The sequence below is a fragment of the Bufo gargarizans genome, chromosome 8 (genome assembly GCF_014858855.1).
Source record: "Bufo gargarizans isolate SCDJY-AF-19 chromosome 8, ASM1485885v1, whole genome shotgun sequence".
NCBI classification, from domain to species: Eukaryota; Metazoa; Chordata; class Amphibia; order Anura; family Bufonidae; genus Bufo; species Bufo gargarizans.
Window position 1 is genome coordinate 113,977,815 of NC_058087.1, and position 19,603 is coordinate 113,997,417.

Below are 19,603 nucleotides of genomic sequence, written 5' to 3' on the forward strand. Positions count from 1 at the left end.
AATTCCTCTTGCTATACGCCCAAGCATTCTGCTAGAATTTCCTGCTGCTCTGTGACATTATTTCAGAAGACTTAAAGGTAGGCAGACAATGATCCCTAAATCCCTTTCCTCAGATACTGAGGTTAGGACTGTATCACTGATTTTATATTCTGCTCTTGGGTTTTTACGTCCCAGGTGCATTATCTTTCACTTATCAACATTAAATTTTAGTTGCCAGATTTTTGACCATTCCTCTAGTTTTCCTAAGTCCTTTTCCATTTGGTGTATTCCTCCAGGAACATCAACCCTGTTACAAATCTTTGTATCATCAGCAAAAAGACACACCTTACCATTGAGGCCTTCTGCAATTTCGCTGATAAAGATATTAAACAATATGGGTCCCAGAACAGATCCCTGAGGTACCCCACTGGTAACAAGACCTTGGTCTGAATATACTCCATTGACTACAACCCTCTGTTGTCTGTCCCTCAGCCACTGCCTAATCCATTCAACAATATGGGAGTCCAAGCCCAATGACAGCACTTTATTGATAAGCCTTCTATGTGGGACAGTATCAAAAGCCTTACTAAAGTGTAGATAAGCGATGTCTACTGCACCTCCTCCATCTATTATTTTAGTCACCCAATAAAAAATAAATAAAAAATAAAAAAACACAACTATAAGATTAGTTTGACATGATCTCCTTGAAGTAAATCTATGCTGTTTTTCATCTTTCAATCCATGGGATTCTAGATGGTCCACAATCCTCTCCTTAATTTCCCCACTATTGATGTCAGGCTTACTGGCCTATAGTTGCCCGATTCCTCCTTACTACCTTTCTTGTGAATGGGCACAACATTTTCTAATTTCCAATCTTCTGGGACGACTCCTGTTGCCAGTGATTGGTTAAATAAATCTGTTAATGGTTTTGCTAGTTCACAGCTGAGCTCTTAATAGCTTTGGGTGTATCCCATCAGGCCCCTGTGACTTATTTGTATTAATTTTAGAGACAGTTGACTTAGAACCTCTTCCTCTGTAAAGACACATGCGTCAAAAGATTCATTAGTCTTCTTTCCTAACTGAGGTCCTTTCCTTCCTTTTTCTTTGTAAAAACTGAACAGAAGTATTCATTGAGGCAGTCAGCTAGTTCTTTATCTTCTTCCATATACCTTCCTTCTTTAGTTTTTAATTTGGTAATTCCTTGTTTTAGTTTCCTTTTTTCATTTATGTATCTGAAGAATGCCTTATAGCCTTTTTCCCCTGACAGCTAATTTCTCTTCTGCCTGTGCTTTAGAAGCTCTTATAACTTGTTTGGCCTCTCTCTGCCTAATCTTATAAATTTGTCTGTCATCCTCATTTAGTTTTTTTTTTATAATTCCTAAATGCTATCTTTTTGTTTAATGATTTTGGCCACTTCTGCTGAGTACCACAGTGGTCTCTTCCTTTTTTTGCTTTTACTGACAAGCCTAATGCAATTTTCTGTTGCCTTCAATAGTGCCACTTTTAAGTAGTCCCATTTCTCCTGGACTCCAATGAAACTGTTCCAGTCTGATAGGGACTCGTGTACCACTAATCTAAAACTTTTGTTTTTGTGTAGTGTGACTCAGTCACTGTACTTCTAGTAAACCACACTGACTGGTGATCACTAGATCCCAAGCTTTCCCCTACAGTAATATCAGATACCAAATTCCCATTTGTGAATACTAAATTTGGTTATTTCCAGTTTATATCTGGAAGATTGAAGTCTCCTATAATGATAACTTCCCCCTTCAATGTCATTTTAGCCATTTCCTCAACTAGTAGATCATCTAACCCGATTTGTTTTTAATGAGATGAGCACTGTAGAAGCCTGGACAGAGGGGCACTGTGGATGTAGTGTTCTTGGATTTTGCAAAGGCATTTGATACTGTCCCTCAGACATTTAATAGGTAAAATGAGGTCTATAGGCTTAAAATACAGTTTGGAAACGGTTCTTCAGCCAGATTTCAATCCAATTACAAAGAGTTGTAGTCAATGATTCCTATTATGAATGGCCGTGGGTTATAAGTGATGTACCCCAAGGTTCAGTGCTGGGTCTCCATTATTTTATTTGTGATATTGAGGATGGGGTTAATAGCACAGTTTCTATTTTGCAGATGACATTAAGCTATGCAAAACTGTGCAGTCTATGGAAGATGCCCCAAAACTACAAGGTGACTTGGAAATTCTGAATGATTGAGCATGCACTTTGCAAGTGAGGTTCAATGCAATTATTCACATGCATATGGATAGTAATAATTTATGTGCATCATCTATCCCTTGGGGAAGTAAGGCTTCATGCACACAAATTGCTGTCAGCAATGCACGGGCACCGACCATGGGGCAGCTGCATGCGGATTGCGGACCCATTCACTTGAATGGGGCCTGCATTTCGCATCCGACTGTCCACACCGCAAAAAAGTTGTGCACTCCATAGTGCTTCCAATCCATGCCTCTGTTCCACATCACATCTCCCAGATTGCGGACCCATTCAAGTGAATGGGTCCACATCTGTGATGCAGGGTGCACACAGCTGGTGCCCATGTATTGCGGAGCCGCCGTTTGCGGGCCGCAATATGGCCACAGCCTGGCAACAGCCGTGTGCATGAGCCCCAACTCTGGGAGAGTCACTTTAGAGAATGATTTTGGGGTACTTTTAGATCATAGATTAAATAACAGCATACAACGTACATCAGCTATTTCTAAGGCTACCAGGATGTTATCACGTATTACAAGAGGCATGGACTTGCGAGACAGGGATGTAATATTATCACTTTACAAAGCTTTGGTGCGGCCTCATCTGGAATATGCAGTTCTGGGCACCAGTCCATAAAAAGGATGCCCTGGAGCTGGAAAAGTACAAAGGAGAGCGACTGACCTGATAAGGGGCATGATTATGAGGAAAGATTAAAAGAATTACAGTTAGTCTTGAGAAGAGAAGACTAATGGGTGGGAACATGATTAACCTATATAAATCGTCCATACAAAAAAATATGGCGAAAAGCTGTTTCATGTAAAAATCCCCTCAAAAGACAAGGATGCACTGCCTCCGCCTGGAGAAGAAAAAAAAGTAGTCTCCAGAGGCGTCAAGGATTCTTTACTGCAAGAACTGTACGTCTGGAACAGTCTACTTCAGGAAGTGGTTACAGCAAGAACAGTGCAGAGTTGTAAAAAGGGTTTAGATAAATTCTTAGAAGTAATTTACATTAATGCTTATGAAAATGTCAGTCTCCCTCCCATTTTTCTAAAATTCATGTCCCCTCCCATTCCTTGGTTGAACTTAATGGATTTGTGTCTTTTTCTCAACAGTATTAGGCTACTTTCACACTAGCGTTCGGGTGTCCGCTTGTGAGCTCCGTTTGAAGGGGCTCACAAGCGGCCCCGAACGCTTCCGTCCAGCCCTAATGCATTCTGAGTGGATGCGGATCCGCTCAGAATGCATCAGTCTGGCAGCGTTCAGCCTCCGCTCAGCAGGCGGACACCTGAACGCTGCTTGCAGCGTTCGGGTGTCCGCCTGGCCGCGCGGAGGCAAGCGGATCCGTCCAGAATTACAATGTAAGTCAATGGGGACGGATCAGTTTGAATATGACACACTGTGGCTCAATCTTCAAACGGATCCGTCCCCCATTGACTTTCAATGTAAAAGTCTGGACGGATTCGTTCAGGCTACTTTCACACTTAGAAATTTTTATTAAAATATAATGCAGACGGATCCGTTCTGAACGCTAGTGTGAAAGTATGGATGCTAGATGTAGATTGTTTTTCTTTATGCACGTGAAAAATGCATCAAAACAGCGCGGGGGGGGGGGGAGCAACCACACACACTCACCACAGTTGCAGACAAAAACACTTTGTATGTAGATTTTTGAAAAATCACTATATACGCTCAACATGCGGCCCTCTAGCCGTTTGAAAACTACAACTCTACAACAAGCCTACAGCTATTAGGGCATGCTGGGAGTTGTAGATTTGCAATAGCTGAAGGGCCACAGGTTGAGCAACACATGACTGCAGCTTTTAGCAAAAAAAAAAAAAAAAAAAAACACAACTCACCAGGAGAATCCACAGATGCAGCCAGCTGTCCATTTTTCTTGGCAATGACAAACTTTCCATTTGCTGCCTTCAAAGTAATCCGCCGATCACACCAATCAATGCTAAAGTAACAATTGTCATTCCTATTAACAAGAACAGATTTGAATTGAGATGCATACACAACATTTAGTGAATAAAGAACTAATATATTAGGCTACTTTCACACTGGCGTTTTGGCTTTCCGTTTGAGATCTGTTCAGGGCTCTCAAAAGCGAAAAATGGATCAGTTTTGCCGTAATGCATTCTGAATGGAAAAGGATCTGCTCAGAATGCATCAGTATGCCTCCATTCAGTCACCATTCCGCTCTGGAGGCAGACACAAAAACACTGCCTGCAGTGTTTTTCTGTCCGCCTGACAAAGCGAAGCCAAACGGATCCGTCCCGGCACACAATGTAAGTCAATAGGGACGGATCCGTTTTCTCTGACACAATCTGGCACAATAGAAAATGGATCCGTCCCCCATTGATTTTCCATGGTGTGTAAGACAGATCAGTCATGGCTATAGAAAACATAATACAACCAATGCATGCATGCATGCATGCATGATCTTAGGGATTTAGGTCAAAAGCGTAGGGCCAATGCTTTTAATACTGGGGAAGGAGGGGGGTCTGGCCGATCAGGGGGGTTGTGATCAGCACAATTAACCCCTCAGGTGTGGCACCTGAGGGGTTAATTGTGCGGGTCACAGCCCCCTGTTGAGAGATCGGGTGGTGCCAGGCAGCCAGGCAGCAATGTACACAGTTTTTAGTATATTCTAACTTGAAGCGTCCCCATCACTATGGGAACGCCTCTGTGTTAGAATATACTGTCGCATCTGAGTTTTCACGATCTAACTCAAATCCGATGGTGATGTGGACGATTCAAGTTAAAATATACCATCGGATTGCAGAAAACTCCGAACCGATGGTATATTAATAGGGACTCCTGACTTTACATTGAAAGTCAATGGGGGACGGATCCGTTTGCAATTGCATCATATTGTGTCAACTTCAAACTGATCCGTCCCCATTGACTTGCATTGTAAAGTCAGGGCTGATCCGTTTGGCTCCGCACGGCCAGGCGGACACCAAAACGCTGCAAGCTGCGTTTGGGTGTCCGCCTTTTGAGCGGAATGGAGGCGGAACGGAGCAAAACTGATCCATTCAGAATGCATTGGGGATGAACGGATCCGTTCGGGGCCGCTTGTGAGAGCCTTCAAACGGATCTCACAAGTAGAACCCCAAAACGCAAGTGTGAAAGTAGCCTAAACGGTAAAAAACAGTGTCAGGCAGCGGCTGCCAAGGCCAATAACAAAGGATTGCATCTAAAGGGGCATAGATGCCCGTGATGAGAACATAGTCCTACCACTTTACAAATCACTAGTCAGACCACACATGGCGTACTGTGTACAGTTCTGGGCTCCTGTGAACAGGGCAGATATAGCAGAGATGGAGAAGGTTCAAAGTAATAACTGGAATGGGGCAACTACAGTACTCTGAAAGATCATCAACATTAAGGTTATTCGCTTTAGAAAAAAAGACGACTGAGGGGAGATCTAATTAGATGTATAAATATATCATAGGACATTACAGAGATCTCTCCCATCATCTATTTATCCCCAGGACTGTGACGAGGGGACACCCTCTGCATCTGGAGGAAAGGAGATTTGTACACAAACATAGAAAAGGATTCTTTACGGTAAGAGCAGTGAGACTATGGAACTCTCTGCCTGAGGTGGTGGTGATTGGGAGTACAATAAAAGAATTCAAGAGGGGCCTGGATGAGTTTCTGGAGTGTAATATTATAGGCTATAGCTACTAGAGAGGGGCCGTTGATCCAGGGAGTTATTCTGATTGCCTGATTGGAGTCAGGAAGGAATTTTCCTCCTAAAGTGAGGAAAATTGGCTTCTACTTCACATGTTTTTTTTTGCCTTCCTCTGGAATAACTTGCAGGATAACAGGCCGAACTGGATGGACAAATGTCTTTTTTCGGCCTTATGTACTATGTAACATGAAGTACAGGGAGGAGGTACAGTCCTAATTAAAAGTTTAAGACCACTTAAAAAGAAAATGGCAAAAAAATCATTTTGCGTTGTTGGATCTTAAAGTTCCAAGTAGAGCTTCAACATGCAACAAGAAGAAATGAGTGAGACGAAACATTTTTTGAGCATTCAATTAATTGAAAATAACGATTAAACTGAAACAGGCTGTTTTTCAGCTGATCTAAATTTTAGGACCACATGCCTTTAAAAGGCCAAATCTGTGCAAAGATGTGGATTCATTGTCATTTTGTGTCAGGTAGTCAGTTTTGATGGCAAAGGAAAAAAAAAAAACTAAATTTTTGAACGTGGTCACGTTGTTGAACTGCATAAGCAGGGTCTCTCACAGCACGCCATCGCTGCTGAGGTGGGACGCAGTAAGACAGTCATTTGGAATTTTTTAAATGATCCTGAGGGTTATGGAACAAAAAAGTCAAGTGGAAGACCCAACAAAAATGTCATCAGCACTGAGCCGGAGGATCCAATTGGCGGTCCGTCAAGACTAAGGCCCTTACTGGTGCTGACTGCAGCCCCATAACCATCAGACGGCATCTGAGACTAAAAGGACTTTAAAAACAAAAAACTTCTTCAAAGACCTCGTCTCCTTGAACGTCACAGAACTGCTCATTTGTACTTTTCAAGAGAGCACCAAACATGGGACATTCAAAAGGTGGAAGAAAGTTTTATTCTCTGATGAGAAAAAAATTTAACCTTGATGGTCCCGATGGTTTCCATCGTTACTGGCATGACAAGCAGATGCCACCTGGGGGGGTTTAGGGAGGTTTGATCAGCTGAAAAACAGCCTGTTTCAGTTTATTCGTTGTTTTCATTAAATTGAATGCTCAAAAAATGTTTTGTCTCACTCCCATTTCTTCTTGTTGTATGTTGAAGCTCTACTTGGAACCTTGTTAAGATCCAGCCATGCTAAATATGATTTTGTGCTATTTTCAAGTGGTCTTAAACTTTTGATCAGGACTGTATTTGGGAATATATTTATAATAAATATTTCTTTAAGTATTTTTATTTTTGAAATTCCTGGAGAACCCCTTTAAGCTGCACAGGCACTTTGGGTGGCCATTGGGGATTCTACAAAAGAAAACAAAACAATTTATTTTCATTCATGCCACGTGTGGACTAAAAACATATGGTTTGGAAGCAGCAATTTGGGAGAGGTGGGGTGGAAATTTCATTAAACACTTCTCTTCTACTACAGATGGTAATGATGCCCTGATGGCTGAGCCTGAAAGGAAAATGCACCAATATGTAGCAAAAGCACCTTGCAATCCTGTTCAGAGAGGTTGCTGGCAGTCATTTTTAATCATTTCTGGAGAATCCATTTAACATAAATGATACAAATGGATGTGGATAGGTTTACAAACTCACAAAGTTGAAGCAGTTGCTTGGATTCCACCATTACTTGACAATGTCCAGTATTTCCCAGTATGAGTCCGAAAGGCACACTTCTTTGTGTCCGTATTGATTTCCAGTTGGAATGTCTCTTGATCGCTCTCTTCATCTTGGTTCGCAGATAGATCAATCCCTATAAAAGTAAGGCAATTTGTAATTCAGTTTTGGAAAGAGTTCCTGAAAGCTAAGAACACTTGAAAATTTAATTTGGTTGCTCCATACTAGACATATTGGTCCAGATTTACTAATGTCTCTGCGCCTAAAATCTGTCTAAAATGTGCAACTGAGCAATTATGTTTTCTACACTTTTGCCCGCACAACTTACTGAAAAAGTGGGTTTGGTTTAGTGGATAATAGGGCAGGGCTTAACTGGAAGGGGCATGGCCTAAAATGAGCCATTTTGTGCCAAAATTCTGTCTTAAAGTAAGCTAATTAATAGTAAGCATAGAGTGCCCAGACCTCCAGCACATTCCTCATTCAGCCTGAGCCACTGAAATTTGGTACTGGTCTATATAGCCTGATAATATTTACATCATCTACAGGATTAGTAGAATCAAAGCCACACAGATTTTTAGCATAACTATTTCAAATCAAAGCTAAACCACTCGAAATTTGACACTGGAATGATTATTTTTTTAAACACACACACAGATGAAGCTTTAATATGGCGTAAACTAAGGCTAGTTTCACACTAGCGTTCGTCGGTCCGCTCGTGAGCTCTGTTTGAAGGAGCTCACGAGCGGACCCGAACGCCTCCGTCCAGCCCTGATGCAGTCTGAATGGAGCGGATCCGCACGGCCAGGCGGACAGCTGAGCGCTGCTTGCAATGATTAATACTGGGGGGGCTGCACTGCGCCACCAGAGATTAATACTGGGGGGGCTGGCGCACTGCACCACCAAGGAAGTTAAATCTCTAATTTATTCATATACAGGAGGCAGGAGCTGCAGAATGATATAGCTGGCTCCCGACCTCCTATGAGCGGTAGCTGCAATCCACGGCACCTGAGGGGTTAAACGAGGATCGCAGCTACAGCTCATAGAGGTCGGGAGCCGGCTATGTGATCCTACAGCTCCCGCCACCTGTTCAATTTGAATAAATGAGATTCCTCTTCATTGGTGGCGCAGTGGCCACAGCCCCTCCCCATCTCTTGTCCCCTGCCCTCCCATTGGCTGCAGCGGCAGCAGCAGCACAGGGGGGGGGGGGGGGCGGGGGGGAGACTCTGCTTCCTTCTCCCCTGTGCTGCTGAGGGAACACAGAGAGCGCTGACAGCAGAGCGATCTGTGTTCCCCATAAGTTATCGGAATATCGGCAACATAAATGCCGATACCGATAACAGTCAAAATCCTCAATATCTGCAAAACCGATAATCGGTCGATCCCTATCCGTCAGATCTTTTAGACTGGAAGGAACCTTCTTTTTTAAATTTTCAGAAAGTGAAAACTTCCTTTTTTTGTTTCACGGGGAAATTATATTTTAGAATCAGACGCTTTTTTTAAATACTCTCCAAATCCTGACCAAACATTAGGTTACCGTGAAAAGGAAGACTACATATGTTGTTTTCATCTTTGAACGGATGTCACCTGTCCAAGATTTTAACCATAGAGCCCTTCTGGCCACAACCGCTAAACCAGTGGTTCTTGCCGCCATCCTTACCGACTCCGCATCTGACAAGAAATCCACTGCCTTCAGTAAAAGAGGGAAAGAAAGTCTTAATTAATGAGTCATAAGGGGAACCTTCTTTCATATGGGATTCCAACTGTTGTAACCATCTTTTAAAGAGATCTGGCGACAGATGTGGCAGCCAGATTTGGTTTGAAAAAGGCAGCACCAGACTCCCAGGTTTTCATTAGACCTGAATCTACTTTATTCATGGGGTCTTTTAGGGATCCCATGTCCTCAAAGGGAAGAGCATTAGACCCTTTAACCAATTTTGAAAGGGACACATCTACTTTTGGACAGGAGGTTAACAATACATAGTCTTCTTCACTAAAGGGAAGTCTACGTCTGTTTTTAGAATCAATAGCTTACTATCTGGAGCCTTCCATTCCCTTTTATCATTTCATGCATGTTTTTATGGACTGGAAAACTTTGTTCTAGTCCACTAAACATCTCGTCTCGGACTGACCTATGGACTTTCTCATCTGAGAGGTCCATGGTTGCCCTGACTGCTTTTATCAATTCTTTTGCATCCTCCAAGGAAAAAGGAAAGCTTTTAAATTCTGTATCAGATCCAGAGGAAAATCGATAGAATAGAAACTCTCCAACTCAGAGTCTTCCTCTGAGTGTGAAGAATTTGAGTAGACCATTTTTGGTTCCCTACGCTTTGATGTAGTGCAACCAGGAACAGCTATAGGATTTTCAGATAGGGCCGAATGCATCTCCTCTCTGATCACATCGCTTAACTCTTCCCTGACAGAGGAAATCAAATCTTTTGCCATATTGGCAGTACATTTTTTGCATAGTTTCTTATTACATGCATCTGGTAATTTTACAGAACACACTTCCTATTTTTAGGACTGTTTTTTGAGCACTATCCTTATCACTCTGCATGCACACAGAGAGAAGGGGTGACAAAGGTAATACGGGGGTTAGCATACGTAAATATATACCGCAAACCAAAAATAACTAACAGTAGGCCGCACAGAGGTCTGAATCTGGCTTGTACCCAGTTCAGACACTGTCCGGCCTCTAACCTCAGTCCCCTTTAAATAACTCTTACCCGCAGACCTCAGATCAGAGGGCGATTCCCACCTTGATCCGCACGCCAAATTAAGCTAGTCCCCTCTAAGCGCATCACACATGCCGGAAGTTCTTGCTGGAACGAATGTGGAACGCATCCAACTTACTGTGACGTCATTGCAAGCACCAAAAGAATTGGGCTGCGACGGGGAGCGCTCACAAGACTGGAGGAACTCTGAGTGTCCGGTCACCACATGGACCTCCACGCCCAACATGCAGAGTGGGAGGTAAGGAGCAGGGTCCCCTACCTACAGACTCCCCACCACCTCAGAAACCAAAATAGGGAACGGGTGCTGCCTTCTTCCCTCATGTGGTTAAGGCTTAAGTAAAATGAGAAACAACCGCCTCTGTCTGGGGGGGGGGGGGGGGTGGACAGGTAGACACAGGCGCCGGAGCTGGGTCTAAATTATTCTTCCTGTCCCTATCTGGATGGAGGTGGGTCATCTCTCAAGATATGCCATCATTGAGGATGAAAGGGAAAAAATGGACTAGAAATCTGCCAAAAAAAAAAAGTTTGTAACATCAGTTTTGAATAATTTGAGTGGTGTCGTTTCTAAAATGGGGTCATTTTTGGGCGATTTCAATACGTAAAATTGCATTTACAAAATGATGCAAACATGGGGAATGTTGACTGATAAAATTTAGGAGGTATAACCGTCTTAAAAGTAGAGAAATTCACATTTAGAAAATTGTAGTTTTATTCTGGCCGCCTCTCGGTATGTTTGCTGTGCAGCAGCCGGAGCTCTGGCTCGTCCCCATTATAGTGAATGGTGCCGGAGCGGACCTCCGGCAGTACGGTGCACTGTGAAAGTAGCCTTAGACAAGTAAAACCATTCCAAAAGGCATTACCACAAAGTAGAAGGGGTTAAAAAGGGTTTTGCCAATATTTTAATATCCAATGAAGGGTCCAATTCAAAGAAAGGTTATCATTATCTTATCGGAGGGGGTCCAACACCAGCGCTCCTGTGAGCACAGGGGCCTTTTTGGGGCTGAGCTGCGCCTAGGCCACGTGACCGATGAACTGGCCTACGGAAAGCTGTGAGCAGGCTGGGGTGCTATTACAGGCGCCTCTGTCTTCTCAAGCAGCTTATCAGCAGGAGTCCCAGGTGTTGCATTAACCCCCCTCCCCCCAAATCAGATACGGATGGCCTATGAGTATTAAAATGTGGGGGGGGGGGGGGGGGAGATTAGTGTTACAAATGCCCTAATAATTTTTCTAATATATTTGATTGTTTCGCAAGCAAAGAGGTCCCCCAAAGTGGAGAGCTTCTGAAGAGCTGTTCACGACACCACATACAGAACCCATACACTATCTTGAAAGTGATATTACAGAGCTGACTCTGCGTACAAAAATGCTGAAGACCAGGTGTTCTAAAGAAAGGCGTAGTCACATTATGTGTAAAAACAGGACATCAGTGCTTCCTCTTCCTATCTGGACAAAGGATCAGCAATAGAACACATATTGGATATGTGCATATTGCCCCAGAAAAAAAAAAAAAAATTAAGAAAAGTGCCTGCCAGATAACCTCATAGAAAGTCTGCAGCTAACAGGAAGGGCAACCATAAACACTGCTATTCAGCATTGTTAAATTCAATAACAAAGTACTTGCACAAATTTTCTAATATATACCCAGAATGATTAGAAATATACACCATAAGCCCATCGAATAACATTTGGGGACCTTTCCATAGTCCGATTCCAAATACATTTGTTTGTTGTCGGGCAGATATAAAAAAACAAAAAAAAACAAAAACACACAACAAAAAACACACACACACACCACTTCAGAAAGGGAACTAATGGAAGGATTACTTAAATTTACTTTGTCTTGGCTTGAGACGTAGGCATGTGGAGATGAGATGGGAAATGGAAAACAGGGGCACGAAGCAGCTTAACAACGGCAGCAGACTGATGCAAGCGAGTACTGCTTTTGTTGTATTTTGATCCTTTGTGGCTTCTTAAAAAGTTATATGCCTGGAAAACCCATTAAAGGGACCCAGCCTAACTTAGTTTGCATTAACACTTCAGTTATTAGATCAGTAATTTACATCAGTTATTGTCAAAACCAGGCATAGGTCAAAAACACAGAACAGTTACATATCTTTCCCTTATACAGTCCTGATCAAAAGTTTAAGACCACTTGAAAAATGGCACAAAAAAAAAAAAAAAGCATATTTAGCATGGCTGGATCTTAACAAGGTTCCAAGTAGAGCTTCAACATGCAACAAGAAGAAATGGGAGTGAGACAACATTTTTTGCGTCTCTCCAGCCCATTGCGTCTCTCCAGCCCGCCCATCGCGTCCCTCCAGCCCGCCCCGATCCTGTTGATTGACGTAAAACTTCTCAGTATCTAGTACCAATTCCCGCGCCTGCGCCGTGCTTTCTGTATTCTCCCGGTGCCGGCTTCCTCACTGCGCCAACTACGTTACAGTGAGGAAGCCGGCACCAGGAGCGCGGCATTCACTCACTGCGCCAAACACAGAAGCGCACGGCGCAGGTGCGGGAATTGGTACGAGATACTGAGAAGTTTTACGTCAATCAACAGGAGCGGGGCGGGCTGGAGAGACGCAATGGGCGGCTGAAATTGTTAGTTTTCCAGAGCCCTCTAGGTGCCAATGACGCCCGCATAGCACCTAGAGGCTCATTAGCATATCTATAAATATACGTTTTTAAGGTGAACGGCAGCAGACAGATGATAAGAACACTGTTATGGTATGGACTACTGACACTAGCACATCGCTTTGCGGACAAGAATAGGCAGTTATATTAGAGACTGTCCATGCCGTTCCGCAAATTGCAGAACGCACATGGACACCAGTGTTTTGCGGATCCGCTGTTTGCGGACCGGAAAACACACAACAGTCGTGTGCATGAGGCCTTAGGAGGAAGAGAGATTCATATAGAACTCTATATTACTGGACAAATAGGGCAGGGAGTGTAACTTACATGACCCTGGACAGGGGAAAATGTACTAGCCTCCCACTTTCCAGATACCTGGACCTCCATGATGTACAACTGACCCTTCAGCCATCATCACTTAAATGGACTTACCCCATTTGGTCCGCCTCCTCTTCCAGGGGGAATCATTCCAAAGAAGAGTCGACACCCATGTGAGGCTTTAGATTACCAAGGCCCCCAGCATGTCATGATGTGCGCGCCATCTTCTTCTGACGTACGCGCACTTCGTCACGCTGTATGATCAGCAATCATGCACCGGGCCGTGCATAAAGAGGAGCGCAGGAGCCGAGCCAGGAGCTCCCACAGGAGAAGCGGCACCGGCATCCCCGTTACCGCGCCAGTGCAGACAGTAGAAAGCGCTTTGGATCCAGCCTTCTAAAATGGTATCGGAGAAGAGCTAGGGGACCCCTTTCCAAAGAGGTGCTAGCCAAGGCTACTGGTAGCTGAGAGAAGAGGCATACCCCCCCCTCCACCCCCAGCCTTTTTCCTAAAAACATTTTCTCTCTTCATCCCCGAGCAGGGATTTCTCTCTGCTCCTATCCCCGTATGGACAGGAAGAACACTGAAGAGTGGGGGTGGGAAGCGGCCTTTTAATCTCTCGCTTCCTGTCCCTACAGAGATCAATAGGACATCCTTCCGTGGGTGCTGTCATAAAGGGACGTCCTGGCAAAACAATTCTGTTAAAGGTTTTTAATACATTTTTATTACACTGTACACTATGAGGTCAAATTGACCCGTTACCTTTATTCTTCAGGTCAGTATGGTTCTAACAATACCACACTTGTATAATTTTTCTTGCTTTTTAATAATTAAAACATTTTTTAAACCTTTGAGGAAAAAAATTATACCGTATTTTTCGCCCTATAAGACGCACCTGCCCATAAGACGCACCTGGTTTTAGAGGGTGAAAATAGGAAAAAAAATAATTTTGACAAAAGGTGTGTCAAAACTTTTAATAAAATAACAGACCAATATTTTAACAATGTAAACATTAACAGTAGTAACCAGCAGCATTAATAACCATCATTATTGACTTAAATGTCCAGGTACAGTACTCCTCTATTCATCATGGAACCCCAAAACTCCTCATCACTACTGTCCAGGTTAATCGCACTTTGTGGCTCAGTATCACTAGTATCGCTGCCTTCAGATTCGTCGTACAGCATATTGTCCTCAGTGCCATCCAAGGCATTGCTAATGCCACACTTTTTAAAGGATCTGACGACGATTTCCTCGTTAACTGCCTGCCATGATGTTTTCACCCACTCACAGACTTGGGTGATGGTGGGCCTCTTCATCCGTCCAGTGGGAGTCAGGTCATGGTTCCCGGCTGCCATCCACTTGTTCCATTCCTCCCTCGTGAACACTTTAAATGGCTTATTAATGGAAACGTCCAGAGGTTGTAGCTGGCTGGTAAGCCCCCCCAGGAATTACCGCTAGATGGGTGTTCACTTCCTTAAATCTTGTTTTTGTGGATTCGGTGATATGTGCCCTAAACTGGTCAAGCACTAGTAGGGCAGGTTTCTTCAGAAGTCCTCCAGTGCGTTTGGACCACACCTTTTCGATCCATACTTTCATGCCATTTTCGTCCATCTACCCTTTGTCGTGAACATGGACAATCACTCCTCGTGGGATCACCTCTTTTGGCATGGTCTTCCTTTTAAAACTCAGCATTGGTGGCAGTCTGGTGCCATCTGCGCAGCAGGACAAGACAACCGTGTAATGCGTTTTCTCGTGTCCAGAGGTCTTCACAGTTATGGTTTTTGCGCCTCTCACATCGACGGTCCTATTCGATGGAACATCGAAGGTTAACGGAACTTCATCCATGTTCCCAATCTGGCCTATTTCATAGCCATGTTTCTTTCTTGAGTCCAGCACAAATTTATGAAAAGAAAGAATCTTGGACTCATATTCTTTGGGCATTTTTTGGGCAATTCTTGTTTTGGTGCGCATAGCAAGGCCACATCTCCTCATGAATCTGTAGCACCATGATGCCGATCCAGTGAAGTCGTCAATGCCTTTCTCTGCAGCAAGACGTTTGGCTTCATAGATGATCATTTTTGTGGATACTGAGAAGCCGTTGTTCCTGTGACATGTGATCCACTCTTTCATGCCCACGTCTAGCTGTGGCCACTTTGCAGCACATCCACGAAGAGTGCGTTTACTTTCCTCCGCTTTCTCCAACCGATCCTCTTGTTTCCTCCATGCACGAATCATCTTTTCAGTTGGAGGTGGCCCAAAATGTCTCTCTGCTGCCCTGTTTCCATGCTCTTTGGCGTACTTTATCACCTCTAGTTTAAAAGGAATTTTATAAGAAAGCCTTTTCTGCTTTGACATCGCTCAGAAATGTACGGTACAATATGCAGCAGGAGACTACCGTAATTTTCTGCAATAGAATACAGTAATGGAAGAACTGTTAGCATTACAATTATGGGGGTACTGTAGCTAAGAACATCAGTGGATGACAATGTTAAGGGGGGGGGATCTGCCACTAACACAATGTTATGGGGGAGATATGCTGCTGACATACGGTACCATACTTATTGGGAAAGGGGGGGGGGGAATCCAATGACACTTTAAGGCATCATGCAGACATCCATGGAGCATGGTCCGTGAAATCCCGTCCTGCTGAGTGCACAAAGGGCAGGGCGTCATAGCAACCAATGACGCCATGCGCTTCGTGCACTCAGCAGGGTGGCAGGCTGGGATATTATGGACAGTGCTCCACGGATGTCTGCATGATGCCTTAATAAGGGGGTCACTTTATTAGGAGTGAGCTCACCTTATTAGGAGTGAGCTCACCTTATTAGGAGGGGGGGCACTTTATTAGGAAGGGGGGGCACTTTATTAGGAAGGGGGGGCACTTTATTAGGAAGGGGGGGCACTTTATTAGGAAGGGGGGGCACTTTATTAGGAAGGGGGGGCACTTTATTAGGAAGGGGGGCTGTCAAGTTTGGTGTTATGCACATTTCCTTCCCCCCACTTCACATTTAAAATGCTGAAAGAAATCCCTAAGAAATCCCAGTGTTAATAAAGTGCCACCCATAATAATAAAGTGGTGTGCCCTGCCAGAAAGACATCCCTAAGGACACCACTGTTAATAAAGTGCCCACTTTATTAGGAGGTGGGCACTTTATTAACAGTGGGGTCCTTAGGGATGTCTTTCTGGCAGGGCACACCACTTTATTATTATGGGTGGCACTTTATTAACACTGGGATTCCTTAGGGATAAAGTGGGGGGAAGGAAGTTAGCAAAACACTGCAGGCATTAACAAGTCATACCGATCCTCCAGCGATCCTGACGACTGAGCGCAGTGAAGACTGAGACGAGGGGCGGAGCAGACTTCCCTGTCACACATGCCAGCTCCACCCCTTGTCTTCCCGCTCCTGCTGCGCTCCATTTCCTCCGTCATAACAAGCTGTTTGGCCGGCCGGTCCCTACAACCCAGCAGTTACTGAGGCCGGCCGGCCCATACCAGACCCTCTATGCCACCATCTGCTGCGGATCGCAGCATCGGACTCCCGCACCGCCGCCTGCCACTCACCGCCCGCCGGACATGTGAGCGCTGCCAGGGCTGCAAGCGCTACAGGTACAGTCCGCACAGTAAAATATAAGCGCCCGATATGTTTTTTTTACCCCAGGTTTCACCTATATTCACCCTATAAGACGCACTAACTTTTCCCCCCCATTGTGGGGGGGGGGAGAAAAGTGCGTCTTATAGGGCGAAAAATACGGTAATTTTACAACCATATTCTGACCCCTATAACTTTTTGGTAGTTATGTGTACGGGATCATTTTTTGCGGGATTTTTTTTAAAATAAAGTGATCAAAAAGTCGCACACACTTCAAATTGGCATCACTGAAAAACATTTCAGTGATGCCAATTTGAAGTGTGTGCGACTTTTTGATCTTAAAAAAAATATATATAATTTATCTCCCGTTCCGCCATTTGCCGAAAGCCCTAAATATTGTAATATTTTAATAGTATGGGCATTTTTCGCACGCGGCAATGCCCAGATTAGATTGCATATTGTGTTCTCTGATGGCAAAAAAATAAAAACCACACACACACTGAACACTTCATTTGGAAAATAACAGTACAATGCAGCCCCCTAGCGGCCTGTATTGATATATTCCCGAAATAGGCATCAAAGCCTGCTTGAGGCTTCGGTGTATTTCAGTGAATTAACAGGTTCCCCGATCTCAGTCGGGGAAGGCTGTTACCGGACCGAAGGCGCGCAGCTTCCGGACTGATCACATTTGACCATGGCATATGAAGGGTAAAAATGTATGCGATCAGCCTTATCAATGTGCCGCAGGTCTCTGCATTTCAAAGTAGCAGAAACCCAGCGGCTATGGCGATCTGGCATGAAGCGGTTAAAAACTGATGTATGGGCACACAGGCTTCAGAGTGGAAGGAGCCATATGGCTTTTGGAGAGCAGATTTATTTGGAATAGTAATTGGGAGCTGTCGCATATGAAGACACCCCGAGGTGGCCCTACAGTGGAAACCCCCCAAAAAACTGACCCCATTTTGGAAAGTGCACCCCCGTACGAACATTTTAAGGGGTGTAAAGGGTACTTTTCAGCAAACAGGTGTCTCACAGAAGGCAGAAACACTTATCAAAAGGATTCAAAAGCACACGGCTATAAATATGAAAAAATTAGACCCCAATTTTTCACTTTCGCAAGGGGTTAAAGGAGAAAATGCACCCCACATTTTGTTCCGTATTTTCTCCCCATGCAGGAAACACCCCGTATGTGCTTTTAGCCTGCTGTATGGGCGCACAAAAGGTAAACCAAAACATATAGATTTTAGGTGCCATGTCACATTAAAAAACATTCTTGAGGTCCCCAGAAATTAATAACCCCAACAAGTGACCTCATTTGAGAAGTGCACCCCCATACAAAACATTTTAAGGGGTGGAAAGGGCACTTTTGACGTAACAGATGTTTCACAGAAACGAATATGTAGTGGTTGGTGAAAAGTGAATATGTAAGCTATGCGGACTAAATCAGTGATAAGGTGGTAAAACTACAGGGTACATAGAACTATGAAATTAAATTAATACGCCATGGATAAGTGGTAGATTCTGAAACACTCCTGCATGCACAGGCTAGGTTTCCTTATCCCCCTTTTAGAACACACCCTGCATATTTTTGGGGTCCTTCCCTCCCACTGTCTGGAGGACTTTACCTGGAAAATGTTGCCCTGATACAACACGGGCACCATGACTTCCTGAAGTACTGGGACCCTCCCTGGCCTGGCAATACTAGGGTCTTGATAACCACCTCTTGGAACTGAAGGAAATTTCCTGTGTGGCCTGCATATTGAAATAGCACGTACGCATTGTACATTGCCGTCTGTATGATGTGCACGGACAGCTTTTTTGTACCACACTTGTTTTTCGTGTCGCACTGTAGTGCTTCGGAACTTGATCTGAAAGACCAACCCCTCCCATGTGCCTGTTGTAGTCCAGGATACAAACTGGTTTGGGGTTAGTAGTTGTGGTACCTCATACAGGAACAAGGGGAGCTGGTGTTAGGGTGAATGGTGGTCAGTAAAACTACATCCCTCTTGTCCTTGTACTTAACCACCAGCAGGTTCTCATGGAGGAGAGCGCTGCTTTCACCCAGTCTCAGTGGTTGGCCTACCAGGGATTTTTGCACACTGTGCCGCAAGCCACAGTACCTTTGGCAGTTAGGGACGTAAATAGGGGTATGCAGGTATAATAGTTATCCACAGAGGTGGTAACCCTTGTCCAGCTGTGGGTGCAGGAAGTCCCGCACAATCTTCCCACTAACTCCTAGGATAGGGGGGCATTCTGGGGGTTCTATCCGGGTATCTTTCCCTTCGTAAATGTGGAACTTGTGGGTGTATCCTTAGAGACTCAAAGTTTATATAACTTTATGCCATACCTTGCCCATTTTCTAGCCAAGTACTGGCGGAATCTAACCCTCCCTTTGAAAAGTAATAGGGAATCACCTACACAGACAATTTTATCAGGGGTGTACACCTCAGCAAACTTGGTATCAAGGACAGGCCTAACCTTGAACAAGACGGTCAAATGTAGGAATTTCCGAATTGACTCAAATAGCTTCAGGGCCATGGCGTTACTGTAAATTGGAGTCTGGTAGAAAATATCTGAACTCCAATATTGTCTAACTTCTTAACACCCACATGCAGCACGAGTCCCCAAAACTTCATCTCTGCTGCATTTACTGGGGTCCAACCTAGGGGTCTAGCGTATGGTGATGTAGGGTTCTGAGCAATGAATGTATGTATAAAGTTGTTTGGGCCACCATTAAAATTACAAAATCTTTTGAGAAAATAGGAAAAATTACAGTTGCAGGACGCACGCACAAGGATATTGATATTGCAAAAATC

General features: G+C 44.1%; 1 protein-coding gene across 2 annotated transcripts in view; it reads right to left on the reverse strand.

Annotated features, from left to right (window-relative positions):
* The window catches only part of FSCN1 (fascin actin-bundling protein 1), an 84,634-nt gene that overhangs the window by 42,651 nt on the left and 22,380 nt on the right, over nt 1–19,603 (reverse strand). For both annotated transcript variants that reach the window (XM_044304134.1, XM_044304133.1), the window contains exons 2-3: nt 7,492–7,648; nt 4,051–4,172 (exon numbers count right to left, since the gene is read on the reverse strand). In XM_044304134.1, coding sequence (XP_044160069.1) covers nt 4,051–4,172; nt 7,492–7,648 — 279 coding nt within the window. The remainder of the gene's footprint in view (nt 1–4,050; nt 4,173–7,491; nt 7,649–19,603) is intronic.